We start from the raw sequence: 22,259 nt of genomic DNA on the forward strand, positions 1-22,259 counted from the left end.
ATAAGAAGAAGAAAAAAAGTATGGCAGATGTCGTCGGACACGCCCGAACATGTTGAGAGACATTTGAGGGTGTTGGTTTCGCAGATAACGTGAGAGATGCCGTAAACACTGCCTATCCGACGGAATCCACGCCTTCCCTCCCACGAGCGACCAAGCGTCCCTGTGCAACGGGGGAGTATGGAATGGAAGCAATCAACCAATGGAGAATGGATGGATACCTTCCCACGTCCAACGGACTGGTTCCACGATTCCACAAGTCCCTGTCCCGGCCGAACCACCATTCATCATCAAGGAAAAAAATAATGAAACCAGAACATGACAACTCAATAATCAAGAACGCCCCCCTGCTGCCCACGACGGGATTAGGTGCCAAGTCCAAATTATTCTTCACACAACTTGCGGACGAGTCAAAGCAAGGAATCGGTGAGGAAGCAAGCAAGCCGCCTCCCCCGCCGCGCCAAACTAGTCTAGTAGTAGTAACCCCAACGAACAAAACGAATTATGCCACTGCTTGCAGGAAGAGTCGGTCCAATCATCCGCTACATGTTACCATCACCCCGGCCCGTATGCAGCGCTGCCGATCCAATAGGCTTTTTTAGAAGCGAAAAGAAAGTCGCGGTTCGGTGGCGATCGATCGGCCGGCCGATATATCGGGGGGCGCCTGGCCTCGTGGTGTGATTGTTTTGTTTCTTCTCTTGCGCTGTCCGGCCGGGGGAATCGGTCGTGGGTCGTGGCCGTGTCTTGTGTCTGGGGGTGGGTGATCTTCCATGGCGTCCACGGCGTACGCGCGCGGGTCAAAGCCGCCGGCCGGCCCCGGCGAGCGGAGGCAGCCGCGGCTGGCCAAGGAGCTGAGCAGGATCGAGCCTAAGAAGCTCGGGATTGGGCTCGTCGCCGGCTGCTGCCTCGCCCTCCTCACCTACATCTCCTTCGCCCGCCTCTTCGCCATCTACTCCCCGGTCTTCGGTGAGCGCCTCCGATCCACTTCTTCATCTTCGCGCAAGAATCGTTTCTTAGTAGATGTTTGTTTGGGTTTCCAAGCTTGCTGATTGATTTGAAAACAAAAAATTGTCGCTGCTGCAGAGAGCACGTCCATGGTGATGAAGAACGCCCCGCCCGCGTCCACGGCGGTGCCCAGCACGGAGCAGGCCGTGCCGGTGCAGAAGAAGGTCGAAGTCGAGGAGCAGAAAGATCTGGGTGGAGGCGACGCGGAGCCGAAGGAGCCCGGCTTTCCACAAGAAACAAAGATCGATGAAAAGGCGGAGACCCCAGCGGAGACAGAAAGCACCGAAAAAGAGGAGACCGCGGTAACCAAACCAGGTGAGTTCTTTTCCATTTCTTTCCCTGTCTCTACCTGAATCCGGCTGGGATCTTAAATCAAATGGAAACAGAGATCTTGCCTTTAATAGATGATGATTCCCCAAAGAGCTTAGCTTTAATCCCCTCGATACAGTACTAATCTAGTTCATTTACGAATAGTACTTGGTATACTTTTAGTCTGAACTTATGATCCGTATTTTGGTCAGACGGTGGCGATAAAACAGAAGAGGCCAAGGCCAAGATGACCTGCGACGAGAACGCCGTCGACGAGGGCTTCCCCTACGCGCGCCCGTCCGTCTGCGAGCTCACGGGCGACGTCCGGGTCAGCCCAAAGGAGAAGACCATGTTCTTCATCAACCCGGCCGGCGCCGGCCCGTTCGACGACAACGGGGAGAAGAAGATCCGGCCGTACGCCCGCAAGGACACCTTCCTGCTCCCGGGCGTCGTGGAGGTCACCATCAAGTCCGTGGCGTCGCCGGTCTCGGCGCCCGCGTGCGCCCGGCGCCACGACGTCCCCGCGGTGGTCTTCTCCACGGCCGGCTACACCGACAACTTCTTCCACGACAACACGGACGTGATGATCCCGCTCTTCCTCTCCACGGCGCACTTCGCCGGCGAGGTGCAGCTCCTCATCACCAACTTCAAGCCGTGGTGGGTCAAGAAATTCGCGCCGCTGCTCAAGAAGCTGTCCAACTATGAGGTGATCAACTTCGACAAGGAGGAGGAGGTGCACTGCTTCCCCGGCGGGCAGCTCGGGCTATACCGCGACCGCGACCTCATCATCGCCCCGCACGCGACCCGCAACCCGCACAACTACACCATGGTGGACTACAACCGGTTCCTCCGCCGCGCGTTCGGCCTGCCGCGGGACGTCCCCGCGGTGCTCGGCGAGAAGACGACCGTCAGGCCCAAGATGCTCATGATCGAGCGCAAGGGCACGCGCAAGCTGCTCAACCTGCCCGCCGTCCGTGCCCTCTGCGAGCAGCTCGGCTTCGAGGTGACCGTGGCGGAGGCCGGCGCGGACGTGCGTGCGTTCGCCGAGACCGTCAACGCCGCCGACGTGCTCCTGGCCGTGCACGGCGCCGGGCTGACCAACCAGATCTTCCTGCCCACGGGCGCCGTGCTGGTGCAGATCGTGCCGTGGGGCAAGATGGACTGGATGGCCACCAACTTCTACGGGCAGCCGGCGCGCGACATGCAGCTCCGGTACGTCGAGTACTACGTGTCCGAGGAGGAGACGACTCTCAAGGACAAGTACTCCCGAGACCACTACGTGTTCAAGAACCCCATGCAGATCCACGCGCAGGGATGGCCGGCGCTCGCAGAGATCGTCATGAAGCAGGATGTCATGGTCAATGTCACCAGATTCAAGCCGTTTCTCCTCAAGGCGCTGGACCAGCTGCAGGATTGATTAGAGCGTTTGTCTTGGGTTATTTGGTTACTTGGTTTGTTGGGGTATAGCTGATGAGTTCTCATTTTGTAAGTTCAAATCAAAGTTACTTAATTGATTTCATTTCTGGTGTATACATACTACAGACGAGTTACTAGTAGTACATTGCTGACCAGAGCACTGAAGATATACTACCTGTACTGAACTGGGAACAGCATATACATACTGATGAAGTGATGAAACTGTCGCTTGTCTCTGAATGAGTAAACTAACTGTCGCTTGTCTCTGAATGAGTAAACTAATTGAGTGCTTTTTTATTTTAAAAGTGAGCTGTCCACTCATATGCTTCGGACCAAGCACGTTTTGCTCCAAACGGGGTGCCACAATCTCGAGGGACGGCACATAGCCCAAGTACTCTTGCAATATTTTACCAACAAAGACGACTGGATACCCGTCCAATAAAAAGCAGCTGGATAATAGTATCAACTTGTGCAACTAATAATGCATCAATCAATGGATATTGCACATCGTTGATACAGTCAGGGAATGGTGACACGCTGCCTAGAAACATTATTGATGCCCCTCGCAAAAAAAAAGTATTATTGATGCGTCCCGTGCAGATTCTCGTGACGGCAAAGGCTTGAAGATCACGGCTTCTTTCTTCGGGATGCACATCAACAAAGAGGATTAACAGGGTCTCACGAAAGGGTGCGACAGGGGGAACACATATCCATTGATTATTTGAAATTTGGTATATGTCCTGGACGGGTCTACTCTAACCACATATATGACCTCCGCATACCCATTACAAATACATGTCATTTAACATACAAGCATGGTTTTTAGATTTTTATTTGACCGCTAACTTTTGCTACATTATATACCAAACGAATTAAACTGTGAACATACTTTGAAAAACGCTTGGCTTCCACGAGCGGATCTCTCGTGCGAGCATCCACCGGTTAGTCCATGTGACGCGTCGAACGTCATTTTGCTTTCTTTCGTTTAACGTGGCCGCTACTCACTGTCTGTTACGATGAGTTTCTGTTGTAAGGTCTTTGTTGGAAAAAAAATGTAACAAGACTTTTGTTATAGAAAAAAAATTACAACGAGACCTCCGTTGCAAATAAATAAATTCAAAAACTTCACCTATGTTGCAAGAATTTTTGTAACATGACCCGTGTTGCGGAAATTTCCTACAACACGTTCTATGTTGCAATGGTAAAACAAGACACTTGGTCGCTCAATCGGTCGGATCTAACGGCTCGCGAGGCGACGAATCTTTTCAAAAAATCCGTCGACGATCGCGTAGCGGCGTTCATATACTTTTCGAGACGGATCTCAACATATGATTTAGAAGGTCTCAATCAAAGTATTTTTCACTCCCAAAAAAAAACTAAACATTTGAAATAATATTTACGGTCAAAGTTTTAAATCTTTCACACTTAAGACATGCCAAGAACGAAATGTATTTGTAGTATACTGGTATGAAGATAGTAGCGAAAATCTTATCTACTTGACCGGCTAAATCAACAACAACATAAAACACTAGTAGAATGATTATTTTCGCTTCGTTGTTCTGCCAGACTGCAAAATCTAGAAGTTCTTTTAATGGGAATAACCGTGGGTGTCCATTGAAAGAAAAAGAAAAGAAAAAATATACTCTAAAATGATATTGAATTCTGCTGTACCCACTTTTATAATTTAGCACACAAATATGCATTTTTGTGTTTGAAAATTTCTAGAAACAATCAGACACATCTATTTTTAGTTGAAACTGACTCATGTACATGTTCGTGAATAATATGACCATTTGTCACCTACATGAAAATTATCACTATCAGTTTCATCTAAGAGAGTTGACGACAAAGGCTTGAAGATCACGGCTTCTTCTTCTAAAGTGCGAGTCAAGGAAGAGAGTCGACAAGGTTGGAGTTGCGGAGGGAGAGTATAACATAAACATGTTCTGGGCATGTATTAAGTGTCTCTAGTGATATTCCCTTCATAATACAAATACATGTCATTTTGGATATTAGCACAACTTTCTAGATTTTTATTTGATGACTATTTTTTGCTAGATTATATGTATAAGTAGCACACACAAAAATATGAATATATTTTTTCATAAAAATATAAACATGTGATTTACATGTTCTCAACCTATACGTATCAAAACAATATTTAAAGTCAAAATTGTAAAATTTCCATTTAAGACATGTCCAAAATGATACATCCTTCGTCTTAAAATAAATGTCTTAATTTTATGCTAGCTCCAGTATAAAATTATACTAAGCTTGAGACATTTATTTTGAGACGGAGGGAGTATGTATTTGTGATATGGAGAGAGTGGCCGAAATCTTGCCTACATAACCAGCGAAATCAACAACGACATAACCACTAGTAGAATGGTTATGTTTCCGTTGCTTATGTTATGCAAACCATTGTGGTTTCTTTATTTGCGATTTTGGAGATGTTGGAGTTGTCTAAAATTACAGTGTGGGCTACAGACATCAGTTGTTCAAATATAATTATTTAGTAAATACATGTGATGGGGAGGAACACAACCATAGTTTGAAGTGTCAAGAGATTTTGAAGCTTGTGGTTGGAGTTTTACTTATAAACCACGGCGAAAGGCTATTTCGAAAGCATCTACAGTTTATTAAATACCAGTAGGGTTTCGAACTGGAGCTTCGAACTGGAGCTCACTGCGTCCAATAGGGTTGAGACGCACATGGGTGAGCCTGACCGGGCCGGCCCATTGGCATGCACTTTAGCAGTGGGGTTTCACATAGGTAGTGGCGGAGAAAGGTTGAAAACTCTATTTATCGCTCAGTGTGAAGCGGTGTCGAAGCTTCGCACAGACCTGGAGGGGGGCCGGGCTAGCCCGGTAGTGCGGTTGCAGTGCCCTGTTTTAGAAACCCAACCGGTTTTTTCTGGTTTTGAGAAACTTTTAGAAGGTTCTTTGAACCGGTTTTTCTTTCATTTTTTAATTCCTTTATCTTTTTCATTCTTTACTGTTTCTGTTTCAAAAGATATTCTAGATTTTCATAAAATGTTCTCAATTTTTTTAAAAAATGTTCTGTATTTTCTAAAATTGTTCTCGGATTCAAAATATGGTCATAAGATTCACATTTATTCTCACAAAAACAAATCTTAAGATTCAAAAAATATTTGTGCTTCAAAAAATTGTTCGCGCTTCCAAATTGAATTAGGATTTCTAAAAATTGTTCTCGGTTTCAAAATTTGTTCTAAAAATTAAAAAATGTTCGTGCTTTCAAATTTGTTTGGGGTTTATGAAATTTGTTCTCATTTTCAAAAATTGTTCTCAAGATTTAAAAAATGTTCATTCTTTAAGAAATTGTTCGTGCTTCCAAATTTCTTGACGATTTTTCAAGATTGTTCCTAGTTTTAAAATTTGCTTTAAAAATTTAAAAAATGTTCGTGCTTTAAAAATTGTTAACGCTTTCAAATTTGTTCAGTTTTTTTTCAAAAATGTTGTGCTTTTTAAAATTTTGTTCTCAAGATTTAAAAAATGTTCGTGCTTTAAAAAATTGTTCGCGCTTCCAAATTTGTTAACGTTTTTTCAAAATTGTTCTCGGTTTCAAAAACTTTATCAAAATTCAAAAAATGTTTGTGCTTTATAAAATGTTCGCGCTTTCAAATTTGTTCAGGGTTTGCAAAATTGTTCTCCTTTTCAAATATTGTTCTCAAATTGAAAAAAATGTTCGTGCTTTGAAAAATAGTCCGCGCTTCCATATTTGTTCACGTTTTTCTTAATTTTTTCTCGTTTTCCGAAAAAATTCTTATAATTCAAAAAATGTTCGTGCTTTAAAAATTTGTTCGGGCTTTGACAAAATTATTCTCTTTTTAAAAAATTTGTTTTGAAGATTCAACAATTGTTCATGCTTCCAAATGTGTTCACATTTTTAAAAAATTGTTCTCAGTTTCAAACTTTCTTCTAAAAATTTAATAAATGTTTGTGTTTTAAAAGTTGTTTGCAGTTTTCCAAAATTTTGTTCTCTAGATTCCAAAAGTGTCCGTGCTTTAAAAAATTGTTCGCACTTCCAAATGTGTTCACGTTTTAGAAAAAATGTTATTCAAATTCATACAATATTTCTGTTTCAAATAAAAAAAGGAAAAAGGAAAAAAGATAAAACTAACCAAAATAAAGAAAATAAACAGAGAAAAAAAGTAACAGAAAAAAAAAACTAAACTGGACCAGCCCAATCATGGCGGCCCCCTGTGCGGCACAGGGGCTTCCTGCCGCAATGAGTGGCAGGTAAGAGCTCCGAGAAAGGGGGTCGACATGAACCTGCCCCCCCCCCCCCTCCCCTAACATCATAATTTTACTGCTAATTTGTTGAGAACAATGATGCAATTAGTAACTTGTTGCTGCTGAAAATCTACTTTCCAATTGTTTGGCACTCCGTGACTTGTTTTTAGCAGCATTTACACGAGTGTGACTTTTTAGAGGACGGGCTACATGGAGGACTTTATTTCAAAAGATGTAAAAATGATATTTTTATGTCTTAAAAAAATCCGAAAACAAATATGTGAAAACTTATACATATTCAAAGTGGATCTGTAAAATTTTGTTAAAAAATATTTTTAGCTAGCTGCACAAAAACAACAAAATTTGCATTTTTCTTATTTGTTTTTTATGTATACCCCACATATGGAAGTATATTGCTACAAAACTTTTCTCAAATGTGTTATACATGTATTTCTATATGTATAATGTTTTTCAGATTTCTTAGGCTGTGGGAAAATGATATTTGAAAACGGGCTCCATGGAGCCCGTCCTCTATTCGGCATTTCCGGCATTAGCACCCCCTTCCTCATACTTATTTTTTGGCTCCACCACTCACTGTAGTGGTGCGATGGTGATTGATGTAGTATGAGGGGATACTATAGCGTGTGTTTATAGTAGTGTTTGCCTAAAAAATTAACACAGATGAATTATTATTTTATAAATTGAACAGTTTTCAGGTATGTGAATCTTTTTTTAAATGCGAACATTTTCTAAAAATTTGGATCAATTTTTAAATTTTCAAACGTTTATAAGCGAAGATTTTTGAATTTCCGAACACATTTTTCAAATTTTGAACACTTATTAACTTTCTATACAAAATTTCAAAAAAAAATTGAACACTAGTATAAGAACCCAAACATTATTTTTAACACACGAATAATTTTCAATTTTTTAAATCTGTAAACAATTTTTTAGAACTTTATTTTTATTACAACGTGAATAGTTTTTCAAAAAAGTCACTTTTTTAATATATTAAATATATTTTTCAGTTTGTGATTCTTTGAAAATAAACAGATAAAGTACCAATTCAGGAACCTTCTAGAAGGTCAGCAAAACCAGCACACCTCAGCATTTTCCTGTGAGAAACCACAACTCTTAGGAGATTTCGTAGTGTTTTCTAAAGAGGGGAAATTCCGCAATGTGCATCCAATATGAAATTCCGCTTTGAATAAGTTGGACCGGCCCAACCACTTCTGGTTGGCCCACATGTGCTACATCGGGGCCGATGCATGTGGGGGAATGCATTACATTTTTTTGTAGACATGGGAGTGCATTGCATTTTTTTAAAGATCCAGCTGATGGTTGGCTTGCACATATTAGAAGGGAGCAAATGGGAATAGAAAATTCGATGGATGGGTGACCAAAGATCAAGGAGATAAAAATTAGAACTGAAAATGCCTCAACAACACGGGGTTGTCCTTAGTTTGATTACTCACGATGACTGCCCAAACGGATGCTCAAAAGACTTGGCTCCTACTTGGCGCCATAGCTCCAAGTTGGTTTTGATGGCTGTTTAATTTTGGTCTGGCTTGGAGTTGTTGCCTTAAAGGTACTACTATTGCGCTTGCTCCAGATTTCACACAAAATTAAGATGATTAAGGATTTGATGCCCTTTCTATGCTCCGGCTTATTTGTATCGATCATCAATCTCGTGATCCCCGTAATCGCCTCGCGGTTCTGCCACATATTTGGATGGAGGGAGCTGCATCCTTGTGCCACTGCAGCTTCAGTCCAAATTGATAGAGAAATCATGCATTCTCAAAACAGGTGTTGGCGGACTCGAGAACACAGCTGAGAGAAATATCCATTCGGTCAACCTCTTATGTGTAAACGATCATTGCACCATAGCATGTTCTTGTGTAACAACCAGGCAAAAATCTTCAGTCGGGCCATCTCTTTCAAAAAATATGTTTGTAACTGGATTTGATGGAGCCTTCGAATTGGGAGCTATATGCAGAGCTGACATATTAAACGCCCGAGACTTCAGGCTTCCATTTGATTGTGTCCTTTGTATGCTCATCTAGTTGAAAATTTCTAGCTTAGAGACACTCATGTAGTATGATTACCTAATTTTTGATCAATTGGGTGTCACCGTGGACGAGGTCCATGACCCAAGTCTGGTTTAGAAGGACCTCTCTCATCGATCCGTCTGTCCTTCTCGGGTGTTTGTATAAATAGGGAAGGATGTCTTGAGGTTGCCTGAATCTGCCCAGGACACGGACTATCAAGAAGCCATCATGAACATCAGTAGAGTTTTTTTTTTAAATGCGGTCCCTTAGGGCCCGATCCAATTAGAAAAGGTTGAATAGAGTTGTCCAGTTAATAAACAGATAACCGGGTTAAAACCGTCACAATGTGTCCGCTAAAACAAGGCACACAGGGCGACCTCGCAACCTACACAAGAACGCAGACACGCAGCGAGGGGGAAGAGCTCCGTCAAGGTTGCAATTTGGCGTCATCGTCATCACGCCTCCGCGAGGGCGACTCCGACTTCACCATCGTCGACCACCGATGTAGCCTCCACCACAGACGGGCGCAGAGGCCTGCGTCGGACAACGCCAAACAGTCCACCACACGCGCGGGCGACCACACAGCTTCGACTCTGTCGACGAGCATTGTACGATAAAAAAGTGATGGACCTGCGCCGAGCCAGCGCCAGAACCGATCGCCCGTCTCACGTCATTGTCACCGCAAGGCTCCTCCTCAAACAGCTTTGACTTCAGAAGACAAGAAAGGTACGACGACCCCTCGAACACGCCGGGTGAGACCGACTACTAGAACACAACAACAATTCCTACTCCGCTTGAAGCGGCCATCGTTGCTACACAAGAAGCCGCGCAGATCATCCACATTGTCGGACGGGCCTGAGCTGACCGCAATATCGCGAGCGTCTAGCCCATGGAGCGTGCAAACAAGATCCAAAGCTCTTCAACACGACGCCCCCAAGGAGGAAGCGACGATGCCGACGCCGTCATCTGTCCCAACCGGGCCTAAGGTTTTCACCCGAAGAACTGGATCCAAGGGTGTACAGGGAGAGAACTCCTTAACGGTGCCTCCAAGGAGGTGAGACGACATCCACAGACGTCGACACCGTCGGCCGGCAAGCTTTCGCCCATAGCACCTCCCAACACCACAACCCCACGCATAGCACCCCCGCTAGCCTACACGCCTCCCACGAAGCCATCACACCATGACCACGCAGAAGCCACCACAAACCTCGACGCCAGCCCGAAGAACCAGCGAGTCGAAGCCAGCGACACCTGCCATTTCCAAAGAGCTCCCAGGGCCGGATCTGGCCGGGGGCGGCAGGCCCACCACTACCAGGGAGCACCGCAGTAGAGGTCGGCCACCGGATCCAACCAACCCTTGCGACGAGCTGGAGCCTCGACATCACAAGGGCCCAGGCCCCACGCATCGAGCTGCGTGAGATCTGGACCAAACCCAGAGCCGCTGCCGTCGAGATCGGGGCATGCCCCTCAACCGCATCAGCCACTCCACGCCACCGCATGCAGCCCGCGCCCCCGCCGCCAGCTACCTCCGCCCGATCCAGACGGCCAGCACCATCCAACGTCCAACATGTCGTCCCGACGACGAGGGAAGGGAGCTGCAGGGAGGAAGGAGGAGGAGGGCGCTAGCCCCCCCCCCCCCCCCCCCGAGCGCTCGCGGAAGCGGCACGGGAGGGCAAGGGGAAGGGGGAAATCGAGCATCAGTAGAGGTACTCGTAGTTTATATGCTAGTATTGTCAAAGATATCAAAGCGTCACCTTATCAGTTTGCGGCTTGCTCCTTCATATTTGAGGGACACGATTTTTATATCAAGGCACATAGTCTCGCTAAAAACGTTTTAGGCATTTTTTACGCTATTTGTGCCTTCTTGTTACTCCGTACCTCAATTGTATCCTTGAGGCCATTTTGGCTATTGGGAGCATATACTTTCTCATAAATAATAAATTCAAAACAAATATATTTAAAAAAACTGCTTTTCATGTGAATGTTTATCTTATTCTAACAAGTGAGTTTGACATTTTTTTATGCAAAACGGGGTAGTGGTACGTCGATGGTGAAAAAAAAGTAAATCTAACATTTGTAGGTAACATTTGATGTTTTTTTTTGCAGAGCTCAAACTGCTTAAGATTTTTCATTAAAAATTCGCAGGTAGCATTTGAGTGGGACAAAGAACACATCTTTTTTTATTTTACTTTTTACATTTGCAAAAAATAAAATTGATGGACAGGAGCATATGCTCTCCAAAGCCGAATTGGATTTCCCAAACTACCTGCATATAACTGGAGCCATCGCATTCGCTCCTTCAATACAAGCAGATTAATGCACACGACATAAAAAGTATTAACAAGTAGCTTAGCGGTCCGTCTGGACTCTCGAGTTTGTCTGTAGTTTTCAGTCCAGCGATTCAGATAAGTCAAGACACCCACGACCCACGACACCTCTCCACCCGAGGCTACTAGCTAGCTAGCCCAAGACAAGCGTAGTCCGTCCCTTGGCTCGCGCGGCGGTGCGCGAGCACGAACAACATCATGGCGTCTTTTTCCCTTGGCCAGTGCATGGCATCACGTGTCCCGCGCTCCGACGGGCGGCACGGCACGGCAGACCGTCTCGCGGGTTCCTCCCTGCCCTCGGTGCGGGACAACTGGGAGACCCGACGAGCTATCCACGGTTAACTATCGGAACCACGCCGGGGAGAATCGGCAGTCTGCCAGAACACAAATAAACAATCTGCAGCGTGGCGGAACTCGCGGGTCGTAGCAGCAGCACAGCGCTGGCCCGTGCGCTTCATCTGTTCATTTTGGTTTCCGCTGACAAAATGTCTGCTTTGAGGGCTTTCCTTTCCGCTTTTGCCTTTTGCCGTAGGACAACCTTTTCTATTCAAAGGGCGAGAGACGGCCTTTTTGTTTTGGTTAACGCTCTGTTTAGAACAACTCACATTATAACAATTTAATTTTTATAATCTATACTGTCTCCAAACAAAATAAATTATGTTGTATATTATAAAAATTAGATGGGTATATTATTAAAAACTCACAATCTACTTCATCCGGATAAAACCAGATTATGAATTACTAATGATTCATTATCTTTGTGAAGTTTGAGGTAATTACTAATTTTTATGACATCCTCCTTTTTTCTCCTCACCGTACGCACAAGAGAGACATGTCATTATGTAATGTAAAACCTGGATTACAGTTTACATAATATAGCCTCTAAACATGTCCATCTTAATTATTTTTATAAACCTGATTATATAATCTATCTTCATAATCCAAATTATCATAATCTATTATGATTTCAAACAGAATCTAAGAGTCCTATCAGGGCATCTTCAATGGTCGTATGATCATCGTTGATAAAATTGTCACATAGATGATTTTAATGACATGATATATAATAAAAGAAGAGAGAGAATGAAACCGTATGAACTTGAAGCAACGGTTCATGCACAAGCTCTGAGGCAAACATGATTATTTCTTCAACATTTAATGGATCCACTTAGTTATTTTACATACTCTTAACATACACACTATTGAAGAGCTTGTATGATGTACTGTTGGTTGATGATGTGGACACTTATACCAACGATTGAACATACGGATTATTGAGATGCTCTCAAGAGAAACTGATTTATCGACTTCAAGTATGGACTTGAGTCCACAAAATTGCGTGCCCTCTTCCCACTCATCCCCACCTCGCCCTTCCCCTTTAATTTTACCCATATTTATTTTTCTTTCACGATATATTATAACACTAATCGTTGTAGAATTGAAGAGCCAAGATTTTGTTGAGATTTTTAATTAATAATGTGGCATCCAATTTTAATCGGTTAACAATTTCTTAAAGCGATAATCTTAGACGTACGGACCCTTTTACATGGTTGTCACTGAGCCTTTTTTAAATCTATGTGCCACGTGAATTCCCACACGGGTGGCTCGCCTCACTCGTCTTCTCCCTAATTCCCCTTTAATAGATATCTCCAAGACTTCTATTAAAATTGGATCACCCGATTTTGATCGGGTCAACAATTTCTCAAAACATTTTCGTTCAAATCTTTAGACAAATACACTATGCTTTTTAATGGGTTTGGTTTACGATTTTAACCGAAACAACATTTTTTTCAAATGAAACAACAACAACCGATCTATAAAACATATCAATTATGCTAATGTAGCCGTCGACGTAGAAATTTTCAAACATATATAAGGTTGGTTAACATATAATATAGAATCACACCACGAAAGGTCCATCAAATTATCGAATTATAAATAAAAATAAAACACATTATGTCATGTTGCCCACAAATCAAACAAAATATTCCATCAGTTTCAGAATACAAGGGGCATTTGTCTTTTGGAAAGTTAAATTCTTCAACTTTGACCAAGTTGAGAGCAAAAATATCGACATTCACAATATTAAATAAAAAATTTGAAAATTTTAAAAAGTGATACACATTGTATTTTAAAACAGAGTTATTAGGTTTTTTAATCTAACGATGTAGCAAAGCGCGCCCAATCCTTCTAGTAATTCTTAAATCAATATCGAATCACCCTCAAATGCCCCAAACGAACCACTTAATCAATCCAAGAGCGGTCACCAAATTTTTCGGGACCGGTCTCGTTGTCCAAAATCCCCTAAACCTGCATCAAACTGATGGAAGGTTTGTGGCCGTTCGCCTATTCGACTGTGACACCCTGGCCCAACTCCAAAGACCTCTTTCTTCGCGTCATTCTGAATCCCGTTCGCACATTCAGAGTGGATGAGGCCAGTCGGCTACACACATTCACGTCGGGTGACTAGTCGTACGCCTACCTGGCATTCACACGGGGGCAGAGCTCGAGAAGTCAACTTCGGTGTTCTGTATTTAACCTCGTGCTCAGCTTGCCCGAGCTATTTAAGTCGGTCAGCCACGACCCAAAATCTACCCATCTGAGCTCTTCTCTCAACGTCGGAGGCACGTCCAAGCATATGCCCGCCGTCACCATGGCTCGATCCTTTGTTGTGTGGTACAAGAGCCTCACGTCGTTGCGTCATACCCAAATTGTGGTGGAGGTCCTCAACTCGGAGGCCCGGCGCCAGACCCTCATTAAGGCGGGCCAAGCTCCAAGCTCTTCGAAGCGCTCGGAGGAGGAGATGTAGGAGGGCGACCCCTTGACCATGACGGAGATCACCATGGAGGAGGAGATGCTCCCGCGCTAGTGGAGGAGCCGTCGATGTCAGCATGGTGCAAGCAAGGTAGCACTATGATCGGGTGTTGGTAGAGGCGGAGGAGGAGCACTAGGCGCCCGCATCGACATAGGAGGCGTCAATGTTCGCATTTAGGCAGCTCCTCATGGAGCAACATGATACGTCTCCAATGTGTCTATAAATTTTAATTGTTCAATGCTATAATATTATTATTCTAGGATATTTTTTGGGTGTTTATATACCAATTAATGTTATTTTTAGCACTAATATATTAACCCAGTGCCGAGTGCCCACTCCTAGTTGTTGTTTTCTGCATGTTTTTGGCTTTTCAGGTTTACAGTGCCAAACAAAGTCCAATTGCTTAGAAACCTTTTTATGATTTTTCTGGACCAAAAGAAGACATGGAAGCTTTGGAAGGAGATCAGAGGCCACACGAGGGAGCCACCACACAACAGGGCGCGCCCAGGGGGGTGGTCGTGCCGTGATGTGTGGTGGCCCCCCGGCGCCTCCTCGCATCCCTCTTCATTCCATAAATCCTCAATTATCACAAAAACCGTAGGGATCCTCCCGAAACACTTTTTCTGCCGCCGCAAGTCCCTGTTCCGCCGTGTGCCCATGTGGAACACTTTTCCGGTGTCCTGTCGAAGGAGAGTTCGATCACAGAGGACCTCCACATCAATAGTGTTGCTCCCATGGTGATGTGTGAGTAGTTTACCACATACCTACGGTTCCAAAGTAGTACCTAGATGGCTATCTCTCTCTCTCTCTTAATCCTCAATACAATGATCATCGCATATTCGCTTTGATCTGTCCGATGTACTCCTTTTGTGTGGTGCATTTGTTGGGATGCAATGAATAGTGGTTTTTTGTTCAGATTATTCATGACAAAGATATGAGTCTTCTCTGAATTCTAATTATAATTCCTATTTGCATGATTATGATAGTTTCGTAAATCTCTCCGATCTATTAAAATAGTTTGGCCAACTAGATTGATATTTCTTCAGTGAGAGGGGTGCGTTGTAGTGGGTCCAATCTGGCAGAGTCCTATATCCAGTGATAGAAGGGGACAAGGACATGTCTTTGTATTGTTGCCACTAAGGATAAAACGATGTGGTTAATTCATATTGATTGAATTCTGTTTGTCTATGTCATGTCATTGTTCTCCAAGCATTACTATGTTTTACTTAATACTCTAGATGCATGTTGGATAACGGTCGATGGGTGGAGTAATAGTAATAGGTGTAGGCACGAGTCGGCCTATTTGCTTACGGACATGATGCATATATACACATGACCATTGCCATGAATATCACATAGATATGCACTTTCTATGAATTGCCCAACAGTAATTTGTTTACCCACCGTATGCCTACTACATGAGAAATGCCATCAGGGAAAACTACGGCCGCTGGGTCTATTCACTTGTAAGTTTACAAATGCTACAATTACCTCGCTGCCTTTATTTACTTTTAGTTTACTTTGCAATTATCAATTATAATCTACACACTTTACTTGCGTGAAAATAACGAGTCCAAGGGGATTGACAACCCTCTTGCCCGCGTTGGGTCCAAGGGGATTGACAACCCTCTTGCCCGCGTTGGGTCCAAGGGTTTGCTTCTTTGTGTGTAGTCGCTGAAGACGAGGGTTGGTTGTTTACTCCTATTGTTTCGATAAACCTTGGTTATATAGTGAGGGAAATACTTACCGATATTGTGCTGCATCACCCGCTCCTCTTCACGGAAAACCTAACACAGATCACAAGTATCAAGAAGGATTTCTGGCACCGTTGCCGGGGAGTATCACCAACCTACTATGAAGTTACTTCGCACAAAGTACCATTCGATTGTTCTTCTTTTCATTTGATTTTATATTTAGCTTGATTCATGAAAACAAAAATACAAAAATAGTTATCTTTGCTAGTTTGCCTATTTTGTTGTTATTTGCTCGCTTGAAATTGCCATGATGTGTGACTTTATCATTGAGAAAGAGGATGGAGGCAAAACCCCAAAAGATGAAACTCTCATATAGCGAGAAGTAAAAAAAATTGTTGCGGGGAAGGGGAACCTTAAAGGTAAAAGCATCATCCAAGAATTGTTTAATTGTACGGGTACTTTAGCTTGCAGGGATACTCCAATCCTTAAAAGAACCAAAAGTTACGCCGATGCTATTTTTGTTCTTGTTCTTAAACTTGAAATAAGATTTATGTGTACTCACCCACTTTGCAAAGGCTTTTCTATGAGTTGTCGGTCATAAAAAATCCTAGGTCTAAGAAGATAGCCACTGTTATCCTTATGCATGAATTTGAATATATAGTTCGAGAGGCTCGATATATCTTTGATCACTACAATATGAGCTGTGAACATCCTGTGATAGATGAAATTTTATATAACGAGGACTATATGATGAGGCATGTGTTCCAAGATAACCACATTTTTTATGAACATAACAGAAAAAAGTTCCTCCTATTCATATTATCCAAAAAGTTTTCAATGCTATCAATAAACAATATTCTTGGATAGTAAGAGAGAATACAGAAGGCTTTGAGGAGAGTAGTATTAATAATGCTAAGATATTGCTTGATGATGTGTTTCTTATTGTATTTGAAAAACCTCCACGTGAACACACATACCAAGATGTGAATTCCTTCAAAGATGACAACACTTGAATCATATGCATTATGCCTAGCTAGGGGCATAAAACAATAGCGCTAGTTGGGAGGCAACCCAATAATTATCTTCTTTTTTTTACTTTATTTTTGTGTGTGATAACATCATTGTTTCCTCCTTAATGATTGTGTTTTTATGTTTAAATTAGTGTTTGTGTCATGTAAAGCCTTTGGGATGATTTGAATGATAGTAGAGTTGATGTAGTGCAAAAATAGGAACTTTAGCATCTAGTGTAGAATTTCTTTGATTTTACTGGAACATCTTTTTAATATTTATTTTTTACACAGTATTTTTATACAAATTCCTAATGTCTTCCTAATTTGAAGGAATTTTTGGAGTTACCTAAGTATGGTACTTAATACAGATTGTTCTGTTTGAGACAAATTCTGTTTTTGCATGCATAGTTTGCTTGTTTTGATGATGTCATGGATTGTATCGAGGGGTATAAGTCATGAACAAGTTAGAATACAGTAACTTATGCAATAATTAAATATTAATCAATTTATAACAGTACCTAAAGTATTTTATACGTTTATTGTACTAACGGATCTCACGAAGTTTCTATTGGGTTTTGTGTGCTGAAGTTTTTAAGTTTTGGGTGTTATCACGATGGATGAAGGAACAAGGAGCGGCAAGATCCTAAGCTTGGGGATGCCCAAGGCATCCCAAGGTAATATTATAGGAATACCCAAGCGACTAAGCTTGGGGATGCCCCGGAAGGCATCCCCTTTTTCGTCTCAATCCATTGGTATGTCACTTGGAGCTATAATTTTATTCATCACATGATATGAGTTTTGCTTGGAGCGTTGTTTGCTTTAGTTTATTTTTGTTTTAGTTTTCCACAATCATTGTTCTATGAATACACCCACTTGATAGAGACAAGATACCACCATGATTTATTAGAATACCTTATGTGCTTCACTTATATCTTTTGAGTTTAGCAGTTGCTCTAGTGCTTCACTTATATCTTTTAGAGTACGGGGGCGTATAGGTTTTAAAGAAATAATTGCACTCTCGTGCTTGACTTATATTTCTTTGAGAGTAATAAACAACGACGGTAATTTGCATGGGACATAAAAGTAGTCCAAAAATAACAGGTATTCAATAAGTGCATAATCAAAACCACTTGTAGCACGTAAAAGAGAAATCATGGTTAACGATATTAATGTGGTAATGTGAAAAAGCATGAGTGCATGATCATTGACTAATATAGGTATCATGAATTAGAGTTTGTTAACTTGCTGTTGGTACAATTATTTTTATGGAATGGTGATGATGTGTGACCATACTTATTCCTTGTTTAAAGCCTACTATTGTTTTAAGTCGGGAGGGGGGGGGTGGTTAACTCCTACCAACCTCCTCCATAGGGGCATGCAAGCAGTGCTTTACTTCAAGAGAGATAATAAATATTGCAATATGGATGTGATTTCTTTATGACTAATGTGAATCCATGGAGATACGTACTCTCACATTCACATATTTGCTAGCCTCTTCGGTACCGTGCATTGCCCATTATCATCTCGAGGACCGGTGCAACCTTCGTCGGTGCATCAAAAACCCGTGACATGATACGCTCTATTGCACATAAACCTTGCTATATATTCCTCAAAACAGCCACCATACCAACATATATCATGGCATTTCCATAGCCATTCCGAGATATATTGCCATGCAACTTCCACCATCACATTATATGAATTGTACTTCCAGTGTCATATTGCTCCGCATGATCATATAAGTTGACATAGTATTTGCGGCAAAGCCATCGGTCATCATTTTTATACATGTTATGCTTGATCATTGCACATCCTGGTACATTGCCAGAGGCATTCATATAGAGTCATACTACAATTTTTCATGTTGAGTTGTAAGTAAACAAAAGTGTGATGATCATCATTATTAGGGCACTGTCTTAGTGAGGAAAGGATGATGGAGACAATGATTCCCCCACAAGTCGGGATGAGACTCCAGACGAAAAATGAAAAATAAAAAAGGGGAAAAGGAAAAAAGGAAAGAAAAAGAAAGCAAAATAAATAAAGAAATAGATGAGAGAAAGGAGAGAAGGGACAGTGCTGCTACCTCTTTTTCCGCACTTGTGCCTTAAAGTGACACCATGTTCTTCATATATAGAGTCTCATGTTTTTTCACTTCCATATGCTAGTGGGAATTTTTCATTATATAACTTGGCTTGTATATTCCGATAACAGGCTTCCTCAAATGCCCGAGGTCTTCATGAGCGAGGAAGTTGGATGCACCCCCACTTAGCTTTATTTGAGCTTTCATACACTTATAGCTCTATTGCATCTATTACATGGCAATCCCTACTCCTCGCATTGATATTTATTGATGGGCATCTCCATAGCCCATTGATACGCCCAGTTGATGCGAGAATTTCTTCTCCACTTTCACCCTTTTGAAAACTACCACCATATTCTATTCCACCTTTATGCTATATCCATGGTTCAAGCTCATATATTGAGTGGGTAATAAAAAGGTGAAGCGTGTTAAAGAGTATGATCCAATTGACTTACTTGACAGTTGTGCTTAACATTTGTAGGAGTATTTATGTGGTTAAGACGGAGCCATGCTATACTTATATGATAAAATGAATAGGGGTGAACATTATTTAAGGATCATATATTTTGAAAATTGATGATTGTGTTGCTTATATTTATAAATATTACTATGTTAGTGTTTATTAATTTATCATTTCTCAATGAACAAACTTGCAATAGATTACATGTTGGGTAGCATGTCACATGAAAAAATCTGTTATCATTTACCTACACGTGGACGAACAAGAATTAAGCTTGGCGATGCTGATACGACTCCAATGTATCTATAATTTTTTATTGTTTCATGCTATAATATTATCATTCTAGGATACTTTTTGGGTGCTTGTATACCAATTAATATTATTTTTGAGAACTGACCTATTAACCCAGTGCCAAGTGTCAGTTGCTATTTTTTTCATGTTTTTGCTTTTCAGGTTTACGCTACCAAACAAAGTCCAATTGTCCCCCAAAAAATTAGGATTTTTCTGGACCAAAAGAAGACTTCGAAGCTTCGAAAGGATACCGGAGGCCACACAAGCGAGCCACCACAAAATAGGGAACGCCTAATGACCCACAAGTATAGGGGATCAGTCGTAGTCCTTTCGATAAGTAAGGGTGTCAAACCCAACGAGGAGCAGAGGGAAATGACAAGTGTTTTTCAGCAAGGTAGTTTCTGCAAGCACTCAAAGAAGCGGTAACACATAGTTTGGTAGCAAGATAATTTGTAGCGAGTAACTAGGGACAAATTTAAATAAAATGCAGCAAGGTAGCCCAATCCTTTTCAGTGCAAAGGACATGCCTAAACAAGTACTTATGGTGATGCAAACATTCTTGAGGACACACGGGAATTTCATCTAGTCACTTTCACCATGTTCATTTGATTCGTGTTTGCTACTTTGATGATTTGATATGTGGGTGGACCGGTGCTTGGGTGTTGTTCTTACTTGAACAAGCCTCACACTTATTATTACCCCCTCTCGCAAGAATCCACAACTACTAAATGAGAATTAATACAAAGTTTAACCATAGCAATAGACGTTAGGATCCAAAGCAGCCCCGTATGGAATAGCGCATAATGTGGGGTTTAAGTTTGTGTCACTCTAGCAACCCATCATCTAATTACTACTCCACAATGAGTTCCCTTGGGCCCATGAATGGTGAAGTGTCATGTAGTCGACATTCACATGACACCACTAAGAGAATCACAACATACATATCATCAAAATATCGAACGAATACCAATTTCACACGATTACTTATGACAATACTTCGCCCATGTCCTCAAGAACAAAAGTAACTACTAACTCATCATAATGGTGTTCAAGATCATATGAGTATTGAATAAGATAAAGGATCTGAACATTTAATATCTAAAGAGGCAAACCAACTAGCATCAACTACGATAAGTAATCAACACCACAAGCCAATCACATGTACCAATCTGAAGTTCTGACACAAATATTAAATACAAGAGATGAACAAGGGTTTGATATGAGATGGTGCTATTAATGGTGATTATGAAGATTGTTCCTCCCACGATGAGAGGGTTGTTGGTGATGACGAAGGCTTTGATATCCCCTTCCCGGAGGAAAGTGTCCCCGGCGGAATCTGCCCGTCGGAGAGAAAAAGTGCTCCTGCTCTAGTTCCACCTCGTGGCGGCGGCGCCTCCTCCCGAAAGTCTCCCCATAAAAGTTTTAGGGTAAAATGACTTATATACGAGAAGGAGGAGGCCATACGTGGGCCACGGGCTCCACACAACATCAGGGCGCGCCCTAGGGGGGATGGTGTTGTGTGGGCACCTGGCTTGCCTCCTCCAGTGGATCTTTGGCCTAGTATTTTTTATATATTCCAAAACAATTCTCCGTGAAATTTCAGCGCATTTGGAGATGTGGAGAATAAGTATCTCTGTTGTAGCTTTTTGTGGCCCTGAAATCCAGCTGCCGGCATTCTCCCTCCTTGTGTAAATCTTGCATATTAAGAGAGAAAAGGAATTAGAAATACTCCATGAAGTGTTATATTGATCAAAAACTTTATAAATAGCAGCAATAAAACATGATGCAAAATGTACGTATCAACTCCCCCAAGCTTAGACCTTGCTTGTCCTCAAGAGAAAACCGAAATCGAAAAACATGCCCACATTCTTAGAGAGAGGTGTCAATGAAAATAAAATACGAACATGGAAGCATCATGAATGATAACATAACATCAGTAAATATCATCATATACTTCTCATGAGCAAGTAAAAATTCACCACAACATTGAAGTATGAAGCATCAACTTTCTTGAAAACTAACAAACTATGTTCTCAGTCAACAATGTAATTGCAATTCAATGTACTTTCAGGAAGGGTCACATGTAGGAGCCTTTTGGCAAGTCCACATACTCAACTATCATCTAGTCCTTCATGATTGCTAACACTCACCCCATACATATGGAGCATCAAATTTAAGCCGGACACAGAGGAAGATAGGAATCCCAACTTATTCACCGCAAGGGTGATGTCAACAATAATAACTCATGCTCACCCGCATTCAATTGGATATACGTGCCTAACTCTTTCCCCACCACATGATGCTTGCCAAAGGATAAAATAACAAGGAATAGAGGGAGAACTTTGAATCTTTGCAAAAAATAAATGATAGGCCCTTCGCGGAGGGAAGCAAAGGTTGTCATGCACATTTAATTTTGGATGCACTCACTCTTAGTGCAAAGGAACGTCACGTGATATTGCCCCTTATGATAGAAACCTTTATTATGCAGTTTGTCACTTTTATTCTTTGCCATCACAAGTTTGTACCACACTTATTTTCCCTTACAATAAAAGGT

General features: G+C 42.1%; 1 protein-coding gene across 1 annotated transcript; it reads left to right on the plus strand.

The window, feature by feature from the left end:
* Positions 1–397: 397 nt before the first annotated feature.
* On the plus strand, positions 398–2,843 carry LOC123412098 (beta-1,2-xylosyltransferease XAX1-like). The gene is made up of 3 exons (XM_045105046.1): positions 398–963; positions 1,081–1,317; positions 1,524–2,843. Exons 1-3 carry the CDS (start codon positions 768–770, stop codon positions 2,726–2,728), a joined length of 1,638 nt encoding a protein of 545 aa, XP_044960981.1. The 5' UTR covers positions 398–767; the 3' UTR covers positions 2,729–2,843.
* The last annotated feature ends 19,416 nt before the right edge of the window (positions 2,844–22,259 follow it).

Source organism: Hordeum vulgare, chromosome 7H, assembly GCF_904849725.1.
Source record: "Hordeum vulgare subsp. vulgare chromosome 7H, MorexV3_pseudomolecules_assembly, whole genome shotgun sequence".
In the NCBI taxonomy this organism is placed as follows: Eukaryota; Viridiplantae; Streptophyta; class Magnoliopsida; order Poales; family Poaceae; genus Hordeum; species Hordeum vulgare.